We start from the raw sequence: 13276 nt of genomic DNA on the forward strand, positions 1-13276 counted from the left end.
AATTCACACATACAGTACTCGCCTGAATGAGTAATTACATTATAAAAAAACATGTTTAATCTGGAGGATTTTTAACCAAATTTTGTACCAAAGTTGTGAAGTTTGACCGCAAAAATGTAATATTTTACATGATTTGTGGCAAAGTACAACGCAAAACGCTTTCCATATGACGTAACCTGCTTGTGTTAACGACTTCAGGAACGCGTTGATTATCTGACGACAACAAAGCAATTGTCATTCAGGCGGAAGTGGTTGAAGTGTGCCACCCAGGCGCGATTGGCCGCATCGGCGCCGCCATTTCGGGCGCAATTGGCCTACCAGGGCGCCGCCGGGCCTTTGAAGGCGAAAGAGCGGCGGCCAAGATACGATCTCGCGTTTTGAGTAGATTTTATCGCCAGATTCCTGGAAGAGCAGTTGCTTAAACTTGCCTTTGTCTGTTTGATGGGTCGCTGGTAAATTACGGAAACGGAAATAATCGAGCAAAAGCGGGAATTTAAACCGATTTGATTTCTATCGGGGTAAGGTGAGCCCGAATATGCGCCAGGAGTTCACAAACGAGTGGTACTTAACCTGTGGATAAATAACCCCAAAGAAGTTATTTAGCAATATGTGAGCAATAATTTTGAAAACGATATGATGTGCTCTTTTAGCGGCTGAAAAAGTGGTATTCAGCCTTCTGATGGTTTAAATCAGTGTTACTCAACCTTTTTTCTTTCGTGGCAAATTACGTGGCCAAAAAATTATGTGGCCCAGTAAATTTTATGAAAGAAAAAACTGTAAAATAGGTTTAGAACAAAACACAGCAGAACATATTTCAAAACAGATTATTTATTCCACCGTGCATTAGTGAGATACTTGCGGCTGAACAATAAATTTACATTCCTTTTTAATCCTCCCCAAGACATTATTCCTGTAAAATTAAATATAATGACACAAATGAAACTAAATCTAGCTTTTTTAAATTGGTCTGTGGCCCACTTGAAATGTTCTTATGGCCCAATTGGGCCATGTCCCACTGGTTGAAAACCGCTGGTTTAAATCTTTAATGTTTCTTTAAAAGCAAATTTCTAGGTCTTCTAGTGCTGCGTGATAATTAACTGATTTGTGGAATTAGTTGATTCGGTAACGACATCAAAATGTTAAGAACCACTATTATAGATAAATGAGCTATGCCCGTTTAGATGCAACAAATCAGTTGCAATAAAGAACAAAACCCGATACCGCTCAAATAGATATGAACTTGAGCTCCCTGAAACGTTCTGAAGGAAACTGTCCTAAAAATATCGAAAACTAATTTCGCCTTTGCTAGGTTCGACTCGCATTACGGAACATAGACCGCTTAAAGAGGCTGCAAAGACGCTCCGGCCCTCTTTGGTTTCGAAACTGGAGAAGGTTATCAAACCCCGGTTTTCCGGCGATTTGAAACATTGTGAAGCTGCATCGCCTAAAATACGACCCGGTTAACATTTGTAACATGAACTTGAAATGCTGCAAACCTAGGGGACCTCGTGCAAAATGCAAATGTTTTCCCAAACGATGATACAAGCTCGTATCAAAACGTCTTAATCAAGATAATCTCGATCTACTCGACATGTTTGACTTTTCAATTTATTATCTAGCTACATTGCAGAATATAGTGTTCCCAAACTATGTTTCTTTTTTTGGCTTGTTAAGTTAGGTTACGAATAAAACGATAAATAAATACTTTTTTTCTCGATTTGCAGGTACCATGGGTGCCGAGTGTTCCTGTTGTGAGGAAACAAACATTGGAAGATTAACAACTACTCCTATACACCTATAATAAACCTCCTAATTTTCTTTCTCGCACCCCACAATCACAAGCAAATGATGCTTTATCTGCCGATTTCCTTATTCCTTAAGTTTGGAGCAATTTCGCGTCACCCCCAATACGCAAAAAATAAGACTCGCAAAATAACTTTAAAAAATGAGGCTAGCAAAATATCTTACCTTTCAGAAAATCCTTGCGCAATATTCCAAAGCGAAATGGCGACGACGCAGAAAAATCTCAAGCCTATTTCCATGGCGTACAAAATCCGAGTCTTTTAAATTTTGAGATCCTCTTGGTAGCTCGTCCGCCGCTAACTGACTTGTTCCGGGCAGCGGTCGTTGCTTTTTGCTCAATCCTTGCTCAATTGTTACGCATCAATCGGCACTTTGTGACGCGAGCGAGAAAAAAAATCTGGCTCCGGGCGACGGCTTCATGCACATAACCAGCGACTCCCGTGTTGTGAAAGTTCGCGCTTCGCTCGCCGCCCAGCATTGTGACGTAATAGTTAAATGGGACGTAGGCTCTCGAGTTCCCACGCTTATTAGTGCGCACGGCTAAGCTGACGAGTTTCTGGTTGCGATGCAAGGGTTGATTTTTTAGACTTTATTTTTCGTTCGTTTTCGAAATAAATTTGTTTAGTGGAATTTATTATCGAGCAATGGTTTAAACGTAGTGTCATTCATGTAGGCGTAGAGTGATACAAAGTATGTGTTTTTCAGTAACGCTTGCATTGCATTGTTTTCGGTTTTGACTATAGACAAGTTTTATCTTATATGAAAAAAAGTACCAAACTTAGTTTACCCATTCGTTGTGTCATAAGTGCGTTTTTCAAACTTGGGTCCATGAGAAAATTTTACCGTGTCCGCTCAACATATGTAAATTTATTCTGGTGTGTTCTTATTGCGAACAACACTTCATTGATTTAAACCTTAAATCCTTGGTTTTAAACGTCGGGCCTAAATGTTTTAATAACGTGCAGCTAGACAACGTATATATTTTATTTTCTACTTTAACTTGTCGAAGCACTGTTGTGTGGAAGCTTGTCAACATTTCAATACAGATTAATCATTAAACAGTGTGAACTGATTTACCTATTCAGAATTAGTCAGACCAAACACATATTATAATGACATAAGATTGATCTGGTGGGGCCAGACGTTCTTTTGAAAACATGAGTGGAAAAAAAATCACTGCCTTAGTATTATTACTGTTTTTCATAAATTTTTTTTTTTTTTAGGTCCTTTGTTGATTCAGAAACACCCAATTGGAAGGCCGTGTAAAATAGTAAGAAACGCTGTTTAAAAAGGAGCAGACTAATGATATATATTTAAGAATTTAACCGTGTGGTTTTTATGCCTTACATTTAAAGGAAAATTAACTGCCACTTCGTTTCACTTAATCAGTCAATTCATTAAGCACAAAAAAACAAAAAGGATAAAGATCAAATTTACAATACTGTTCTATACGATTCTTCTTAATGGTAAGCACAATTTACCAAATGCTACTCATAAAGAACAGACAAAAAAGGTAAAATATTTTTTCGTGTGTTTTTTTAGACCTTGCGTGTAAAAAAATATGTCATTTTATTGGGGACAAATTGCCTAAAAAATTGTAAAATCGAATTTAAATTACTTAGCGTTATGAATCTAGAAACGTTTCGGTTTTCAATCAGTTGAGGCGCAGTGTTGTCTTTTGCGCGATAAAGGTCATTGTGAGTCATCAACCAGATAGTCGTGCGTCGACCGACGTAAGAATCCATTTTGAGAAAACGCGCACCGAAAGCTGTACATCAAAGGCAAAACACACATAAATCACTTCCAAATCCGCCAAAAACAATTTTGCTTAACTTAACCGCACAGACCCACCTTTATTGTTACGTCACAACGTTGCATAAACAGCACTTCTCGAGCTGTGCAGAGAACGTCACGCCGGATTGACTTTTCCAACAGGTGTGTGATGTCACAGCGGTTTGCAACAATGGCGCATTGTGAGCAACTCGAGGGTCTCGTATCATCTGAACAGCTGGTGTGCCACTGTAAAGAGTAACAAGTGTTTATGGGACTCAAAGACTTAAGGCAACAATAATTACAGCTTGTCAGGGATCGTGTAAATTGCTTGAACGCCTTACGGATCTAGTTTGGACATACTTGACTTCAATGCTGTCAGTGCTCAGCAATTATTGGCTTTGCGACTCCAGGAAGTCTTCCATCGTTGCTGCATTGGCTGAGTAGCTGACAGAAGGGATAATTTTAGAAGTTACCACAGCTGGGCTTCTGAAGGGGATTCGGAAACGACAAAATCGCGACCGTGAACGTAAACCAGCCTCAATAGCGACAACTTAAATGTTTATTTTGGGTTATGTGTGATTCTGTTGAAAAAGGTTTTCTTAAGGTCATTGAACCGTAGCCTAAAGGTCATTGGGTGAACTTGCTGTTGAGAATCCCATCCGTTGTATACCAGTACGCTCAATCGGGCAAGTCAGATCGTTGACTGTAAAGAAATAGAAGTAAACAAACCAAGAGTTGAAAAATTACAGGTACACCGTGTTTAGGCAAACGTCCATTTGTTCTGTTTTTAAACAAAATGTGTGTTGTTGCTTAAAATTTGTGAGACATTTGCTCCTTTGATTTACAGATATATCTTTAGTTTGCAATTCATCATAATTAAAAACTGAAAAGGTTACGTCAAACTTTTTAAGAGCATTGTTTAACTCATGAAAACAAAGGTTTGTCAAAGAACGACCAAAGTAAAATAGGGCATTATTGACAAAACAGCGCAAGGCAATTTATCTCTCTTAGACATGCAGACTTATCTACAAACTAAACAAAGTTCGTTTTAGTAACATGCTTACTTTCAGTCAATTACATAACGCTGATTTATCAAGATTGAAGACGTTGGGCTTATCAAAAAAGAATAGGCCCCTTTAGCGCATGTGGAACGGTTTCGCCTTCTACTTTCTCCTTTGACAGGTAAAGATACTAATCGGAGTCTTACGTTTCTCCTGATTGGGTTTTCGAGCAAAATACTAGCTCGTTTTACCTTGCGAACTAGTTCTGCGGTAGGCTTACAAGTGTTTAACAATTGCCACGTTTGTTTGTAGTTATGACGTCACAAATCGTAATAAACAGTTGCATTATTCAAAGTTCAAGCCATCACGTTTTTCTCTACACTCTACACCTAACTGTTACGTCAATGACTAAAACGATTGACTTGTGATTTATTATTATACATTACGCGCAGAAGATAGAAACCGTCACATAAGTACAATCGCTGTGGCTTTCTTTCTATTTTGGTCGAGATTTGGTATTTTGAAACGTATAGCATAACTAGCATGTAGTTCGAGCACCGCCATAGCCAAAGGCTCTGCAGTAGATTAGGATGTTATTCTTGTCTACAATCAACATAAAATGCTGACAGGGTTGCCGATTATCTGTATCTTAAAATAGCCGCAAACAGCAAAATGAATTGCATTGCACACTAAAAAAGAACCGACGAATTATTCTATTAACGTGAATTATACCAACTCTTATCATGCTTTTTCCTAGAAGTGGTCTGATTTAGTAAAGCGCTTGACCTTTCGTGAATTGTCATGTTTACATAAGTCAAAATGATCACGTAGCAAAAAGTAAGTTTGTTTTAATAAATAAACAAAGACAACATTGTTTTAAAATATAATTAAAAAATACACCTATTTTTAGTTAGGGGCGCAACCAAACGGGCACCAGGTCATGACCCTTCACTAAGCTATATTTTCGGCCATCTTTTACAATGTAAATATATTTTTTGTGCCGAATACGCCAAGTTTCCTTTAAGATTTAAAGTTTTGCCAATTCAAACCAAATAAACGCAGTTATCTGTAACTTTGTGACGTCATCCATAAATTTTCCATGTCCCCAAAACATAAAATAAAATCCTGGTTCGGCCCTTGCTTTCCTGCGACACAGATTTTTATAACATTTAGGACAATAAAAAATCATTATAAACCATAAAACCAATTTCCAGAACAACGTTAAACAGTCTCCATGCAGAGTTTTGCTTGGTCTTCTCCACTCGGAAGAGACTGTCAAAGCTACTTGGTCGGCCGTATCTAGTTTCAATGCGGCCGCCCGCAGTGTTCTTAGGGGCACGGAAATTTGAAGTGCTTCGACCCAGGCCACCTATAAAGCCGCTTATATATAACCTTCGAACCTGACATCAAATCCGGTTACTTTTTGAGAGGGCAACTCGTGAAGCGTGGAGCTGGGAACCTAAAATATATATTATTCTATCTTCAAACCCTAGAAGAACACGTGATTAATGTGACAGTTTTATTTTGCTGATTTTGCTTCCTGTAAACTTCGAAATAGCATCCATTTGGAAATAAGCTACGCTGTTTGGGGGAAACTAATCATAGGAGAAATTTTAAGGATATGAAAAATAAAAAAAATAAGCTAGTCAGGGTATTACGAAACGTTTTCGAATTGTTTTTTTAATCATTACCACCTTTGGAAATGTAACCTTATTCTTTAGTATTATACGAACTTAAATTTCTTACTATACCGAATACAATCCAATACATGCTATATTTACATATGTATCAAAAATTCGTGTTTTGGGTTAAATTAGTCATGTTTTACGTTACAGTATTTCGAGGTGATTTTATCTATGTAGTTCATCGATCGTGCAAGGAATCGTCCAGCACTCCTTATGTACAATTCAAAGGCCGGCATTACGGCTGTCATGAATCTGCAAGCACACCTTTGCCACTCCTTTTGGTTGCTTTGCTTCATCAAGATGAAACACAAGCTATGGGCTTAGTTTGGATTGACCTTGGGCTCCGTTGTTCAATAAATGCCTAGCCTCTTATCCGTTTCGGCAATCTATTACATGTACTAGTGGTCTCTTCCAGGAGAAATTAAATTATATAAGGTCATAACAATCCAAGGCCAGCCTTACTTTAATTCTGTTCGAACAGTTGTGAGTTGCAAACACAAATAAGGGTGTGGGTGGCATTTTTTTCCACTCCACGCGTGGTCTATAAGGTCAGCGGAGGATAATTCGTTTTTAAAGTTTCACACAACTGCGGTAAACTATGTAAGAAAGGTTTTTACGTTGTCGTACTGTGACCAAAAAACAGTGTTGTGAACAATTCATTTTAAAATGACTTAAGTCCCAGTCAAGTCATTCGGAAAACAACGTAAGTCCACGTCAGCTCATTATCAATATTTTCAAAACAGCAAGTCAAGTCCCAGATCTTATAGTTACGAAGTCAAGTTCCGGTCCAAGTCATTGCCATAATAATTTTTGGAAACTAATTAATTTTATAATTGGCTTAAATAACCCAATTTAACCGAAATGTATTTCATTTAAGCCCCTAAGAGTAAAGCCATTATAAACATCCGTCAGGTCAAGTAATTTGAAAAAAACGTGACTTAAGTGCACTTATACCTTAAAAAATCAATGAAGAAGCTACATAAAATCATCAACAGTTTTATTTCCACAAACGAAATCTTTGGCGGACTTAAAAAAACGCTTAATTACAATAAAAAAAATGTGTTCTACCAAAGTAATCCGTTGAAAGAAATTACTTAAATATATCAGACATCGCAATAAACGGTACAAGTAAACATACCACGAAGTTGCAAATATATACTTTTTCGTGCTGTCATTTCTAGGCAAACAACATAAAATCTAATGGCACACAAGGTAGAAAATAATGCAAAAAACGCCTTTGATTATTATTTTTGGAAACGTAACAGACGCCGCGTTTTTCAGGCATTTTTCCCGCTTTCAAGCACTTTTCAATGTAATCTAATACGACAAACAAACCTACAACATTGCAAAGTTAAAATCATGTAAAACGCATTTCTTTTCGATCTATATACCACAGTGCGTCGTTCGTTTAGCGTATGTTTCTGGTCACTTATATGTGACGTAACGGATGTCTCACGTCACGCAAACATGCTTGACGAATCCGTGGTCCATTGTTGCCACTGTTTTCCAGTTGTTCAGCTGCGTGTCATAGGCTTCGATGTATTGCAATGACGTCACTTTGCTCCATCTGTAAAGAAATGATAGTTTTTAGAGGAATGATTGTGCAATATCCTTGATGTGGAAAGAAATACATCAACTCTTTAGCTCTATAGCTACCCTTTCTTGCCTAACAACTCGCCTAAGACTTATTGGTGGTGTATAGAAGTGCCCCCCTGCATTATTCGCCGCGTAACAAATCGATTGTAAAGAATTTTCAAAGTTAGGTATTCTTTCAGTCAACCAACAATCGACGCACATGCATTGTGGAATGTGGATGTTTGGCAATCTACTTTCAATGGCAGTAGCCTAAAGCTTTTTTCTCGTGTTTCGGTTTCCTTTTGACCTAACTTCAGGACTGAAAAAATATTCAAGAAAAGTAGGATGCAAACAGCACATAGTTAAAGTTAAATTCGTTTTTAATGCCTGATTTGTGATTTATATGGTTGAGTTTAATCGAAAGCACATTTCAAAGAGCACTGACACATGAGTTCGCAAAATGTGGTAGATAGTGACACTTAAACTTTGTTCTAATTTGAACTTTATCTAATTCAAACTTTTTTAAACATTTCATATTATAATTTGTTATTTTTGTTAAACAACAAGCTTTATCTGAATGTTAATGATATGATAATTTCCTTACTTACCCGCCGACGAGATATATCTTGTTCCCCACTGCGCACGCGCAGCCCTGCGACCTTTCGGTTTTGTGGTCGTCAGCTTTGTACCAACAACCCGAGCCTATGACGTAACAATCGATGTTGAAGTGGATCGTCTGTGACTTCACAGAACCACCTGGAAAACATTTTTTTAAATAATGCAGCAGTTTAACGAGGTTAGTGTGGGCTGAAAACAAACGCGCTTTCCGAAGGTTACTAGTTCGAATCGCAATCGAGAATGACTTAAACTTTGTAAGTTTCCAGGTAAAAGCACTATTGTTTGTGAAATACTTTTCTAAGTTCGTGAAAAGAACTAGATATGGCAGTATTCTTTAACTTTTCCCGTTGTATACCATTATCTACTTATTAATAACTTAGAATAATTCACGAACTGCAAACCGCAAAAGAGCAAATAATTAGTTGTGTGGTTAATTCTGGCCCGAAAAGCACTTTCACATAGGTTAGAATACCCTGACTTTAATGATTAAAAAAAGTAAACAAATCCAACATAGAACTCTAGCTGATGTAGCTTTGATCCAGTATACACTTGGGTATACAGTATATACTCGGTTGAAGAGCACTATAAGGTAAAGCATTGTGTTAAACTCACCCTTGTCCGTACTTAGCTTTGCTTTTCTCCCTGCAATAAAACATAAATAAAATAAAGTTGAAGCAAAACTAGATAAGTATTTCGGTACACCATGCACTGATCTGTAATGTTGCTTAACAATAATTAATGAATTGCCAAGGTCGAGTAGATCGACATCATCTTGATTAAGACGTCTTCAGTTAACGTGCAAATTTATTACATTTTAACTGAAGGTCAAGATTATTTCGATCTAGTCGACCTTTTTGGCTTTGCAATTCATTAAAAAGTAATTATGATATTCGAGTAATATTACATCGCTTCTTGTAATAACATTTTGTAGTTTTTGTTAAATAACTTCAAACGATTTAACTGCCATATTATAACGTAGTAACATAATATACCGATGTCGTATATCGTTCCGTCACACATGACCGCGCAGAATCCGTTCCGGTTGGGTGTCCTTGTGACGACACAAGTGCTGCTGTCATGGGGGTCGAAGCACTCGATCGAGGGGTTTGCACCCCCGACACAGAAGATTTTTCCTGAATCATATGAGGATGGTTAACATCCTTTGCTAACTTTTAGAGAAATGGGTTTTATTTTTATATTTGCTTTTGCAACGTTTTGATTTGGAGGACAGATTTTTGGAAAACCGGATCACATTAAGAAAGGTATACAAAATCTTACTTAAAAAGTTAAGCCTGGCTCAGTATAAGCATGTGTAACACAACTATCGATAACAAATAAAGCATGTTTAAGTATAACTGAAGCCATGAAATCTGTAATTTAATGACCTGTAAGTGTTTACAGTTGACATTTTTTAGTACGACGAACGTAACTTCTGCATTTTCGATAATGGGAATAACTTGATACTCAAGCGGCAGCATTGCACCCAAACTTGCTATATGTTTGTGCAACCCACAACTACTAATATACTAAAAAAACAATGTATTTACTAGCAATTTACTATAAATAATGCTGAGCGTCTATATTGGAAATTACCAGCGGGAAAACGCATAATTCTATGTATTGTTATTAACAATACATAATTCTATGTATTGTATTTAATAATTGCGTCACGAAAATGAAACAATGTCCCTATGTTCACCTGAAATAGTATCAAGGTACACCAATTGGACTAAATGTTGGGAAAGCCCCGGTTTAAAGGTTAAAATCTAAATTTACAAACTTTGGAGCATCATAGTTGTAGTAAGACGTACAGTACGAATATCAAAGCCCATACAGAGTATAAGTAGCCTTTGAAACGTTTTTAATATATTTTTATTCATTTTCGACATAAGATTTATTTCAAACGTTTTAAAAGCTATATGCTTCTGTATGGGCTTTGACATTCTTATATAATATAGTTACAAAAATTTACCGTTGTGTTGAATGGCGCTGTGCCCAAACCTCCTTTTCTTTAGCTTCCCGCAATGGTTCCATGCGTTTATAGTCGGATCGTAAACCTCTATATTGGACAGAAGCTTGTGGTGTATATCGACTCCTCCCAACACGTAGATCTTGCCTGGGAAATATGATACGTGGAAAACTGATTACATTAGGATAATTTGCATACTGAGGTTGTGCCGTTGTAGGTTGATTAATAGTAATTAGATTGGTTACAAACAACTAGATATCTGATTTATTTTTAAGACTGCAATCAAGATATTAGAATGTTTAAATTTCTCAATATACGAACCAATTCTGCCTATGGAAAAATAATATATTAACACCATTGATGTTTTAGCATTTAAATTTAAATTATTTAAGCCTAAGAACAAAATGAGTATTTTTCTGAACCTATTGATGGTTAAATTATACTCCCCTAATGGCAAGAGTGTCCGTGCAGAATTCATTCTCGTTGGTTCTGGTCATATCCAATATAACCACGTAACAAACCACCGATGTAATCGGAAAATGTGAACAGTACTGGAATAGTTTCGATAATACGCAAATATTAGAATGATTTTCGAACTCGGGCCCCCCAAAACATTAGAGGGCATCAAATATAGGACGAAAACAAAAACGGTGTTACGAGTGTTATTCCGAGCAAGCAGCAGTCATTCTCGTTGATTATGGTTACATCTATTATATACATGTAACAAACCAAAGACGTAAACCAAAAAAGGTAAAAGTATGATTATCTCGAACAGCGTTAATGATTCGCAAAAACTAACATGATTTTTAAACACAGGGTCCCCCCAAAACATTAGGGGGCAAAAGTGAGAGTAAAACAAATACATTCAAAGAAAATACACACGCATATGTGTTCAACAACTGTGATTCAGCACGATTACGGCTTACGTATTAGTACACCGATAGCCATCGCAGTCTCACTAAATCTGTCGATCAAAAATTAAATGATACAAGCAAGGCTTTCGGTGTACCAAAACAATAACAGTATTAAGTATAGTGTTGTTTACATCTTCAAGTTATAACTATCCCAGTCACTTACCATTAACCACGGCGGCCGCTGTGTGGGTCCGGGCCGTCTTCATTGGGGCCCTGGACTCCCAAGCCCCAAATTTTGCACCCAGGTTGAGGGAAAACACCGAATTGGCCCCAATCACGAAAAGAGTGTTGTTGAGGACAATAGCCGTCGAGTTGTTCCACTCCCAGAAAAGACGCTAAATGTTAATAAAAATAATAGTGTGATTGGGCAAAAAGTTGGTTTAGAAAAGAAAAAAGTCACCTATAGGTATATGTTGGTAAAATTATATTATTTTTATACTTTAGGATCTATGCCTGTTCCAACACTGTCCGTTGTTGACCTTTTATCCATTCGTAACATAAAAAGCATGGTTCTAAGATTATTTTAAACTGTATTGTTAATAGCTATTTTCATTTTTTTTTGCGTTTTTGTCAGTTAAGAAGCCTGATGTTACGCTTTACGCAAAAACATCATTTTATGTTTTTTTCATAAAACGTTTTTATTTCGCGCTTTATTTCATCTTAATTTGGTAATAGAAGTTATGTTTTGACGCGTTCAAATTGATCACTGTTAATTGGCTTTTAAATTGGACTATTTTACAAAAAAGCCAAAAAACCTAAGATGTGTCACTGAATAGATTTTTTATTGCAAAATATTGCTTGAAAATCTAATTTAAATTCATTGCAGGGTCAACAAATTTTAAAGCTCTATAAGACTAAAAAGTCATCATCATACTCCCATAGGCGTTTTGATCTGCGAAAGGTCAACGAACGTGGGTTGAGCTTACCGGAAGGTCAATGAACTTTTTGGTGCTCGGCGTGAACTGATAAACGTCACACTGTTCCACCTCATTCGTGACGATGAATATGATGCTCTGCTCGTGTTGGGGACTTTCCCGAGGAGTCTGGGGCGTGGCAGGGGTTTTGGGCGTGGCCGGCGTCACAGCGTAGCTCCATTCTAAACCATTAACAGCGAAATGCAAAAATAACTTCAACTGGCTCTTTACTGTCGTCTGGTGGTAATTGAGTTGGCAAAACATTAAAAGAAATAAAGTTTGGATTTTGAGCTTTAAGATCTAGATATTAAGACTAAAAACTTTTATTTACTATACTTTACTATTAAGCAATTTATTTACTATACTGAAATGCCTATAATTTATTGAATAGATTTTATAAAAATTTATGTGTTGTTCCGTTTTTCAGTATATCAAACACAGCTTTTTCTAGAGAAAACCTGATTTGAACAGATAAAACATGTCAAGTTTTATAAAATGAAACTACTTGGGGTCCATGGATCCCAATTTGTGAACCCCGATTTAGGCTTACACAACATAGGTGGGAAAAATCGCTGTCATCGCAGAACGTTACCACTGAAAGAAAAACGTCTAAAGCACTGGTAAAATATCGTTTGAAGCATTAAAAAAACGATAATATCGGATCGGCGCCGATACCCGATGTCGAGGGTTGGTATCGGTATTCGTCCGATACTAGGGTGGTATCGGTAATGATTCGAAACCAAAGAACATTGTGCATTAGCGGCGTGTTTTTTATATAACGTAGAGTTTCTGAAATTGAATTTCTTAAAACTCAATTCACCTGTGCTTAATTTATTGCCTTTCTTAACTTATCGGATAAAGTCCTGCTGTGGAAAAAAAAGCGATTGAAGCACTGAAATAAAAAATGTCTAAAGCACTAACAACGTCTAAACGACTAAAAAAACACTGGAAAAACAAACCAGCTTCGCTTGCCGCTGGTGAAGTTGGCGTTCTCGGCGCGAGCTCGACTCGACTGAAGCTCTCC

General features: G+C 37.0%; 1 protein-coding gene across 1 annotated transcript in view; it reads right to left on the reverse strand.

The window, feature by feature from the left end:
• The window catches only part of LOC146162591 (C3 and PZP-like alpha-2-macroglobulin domain-containing protein 8), a 32328-nt gene extending 30233 nt beyond the window's left edge, over positions 1 to 2095 (reverse strand). Inside the window, exon 1 of the mRNA XM_083384679.1 lies at positions 1969 to 2095. Coding sequence (XP_083240805.1) covers positions 1969 to 2042 — 74 coding nt within the window. The 5' untranslated portion in view covers positions 2043 to 2095. The remainder of the gene's footprint in view (positions 1 to 1968) is intronic.
• Positions 2096 to 13276: the final 11181 nt, after the last annotated feature.

The sequence above is a fragment of the Ascidiella aspersa genome, chromosome 3 (assembly GCF_963924565.1).
Source record: "Ascidiella aspersa chromosome 3, kaAscAspe10.2, whole genome shotgun sequence".
Lineage (NCBI taxonomy): Eukaryota > Metazoa > Chordata > Ascidiacea > Phlebobranchia > Ascidiidae > Ascidiella > Ascidiella aspersa.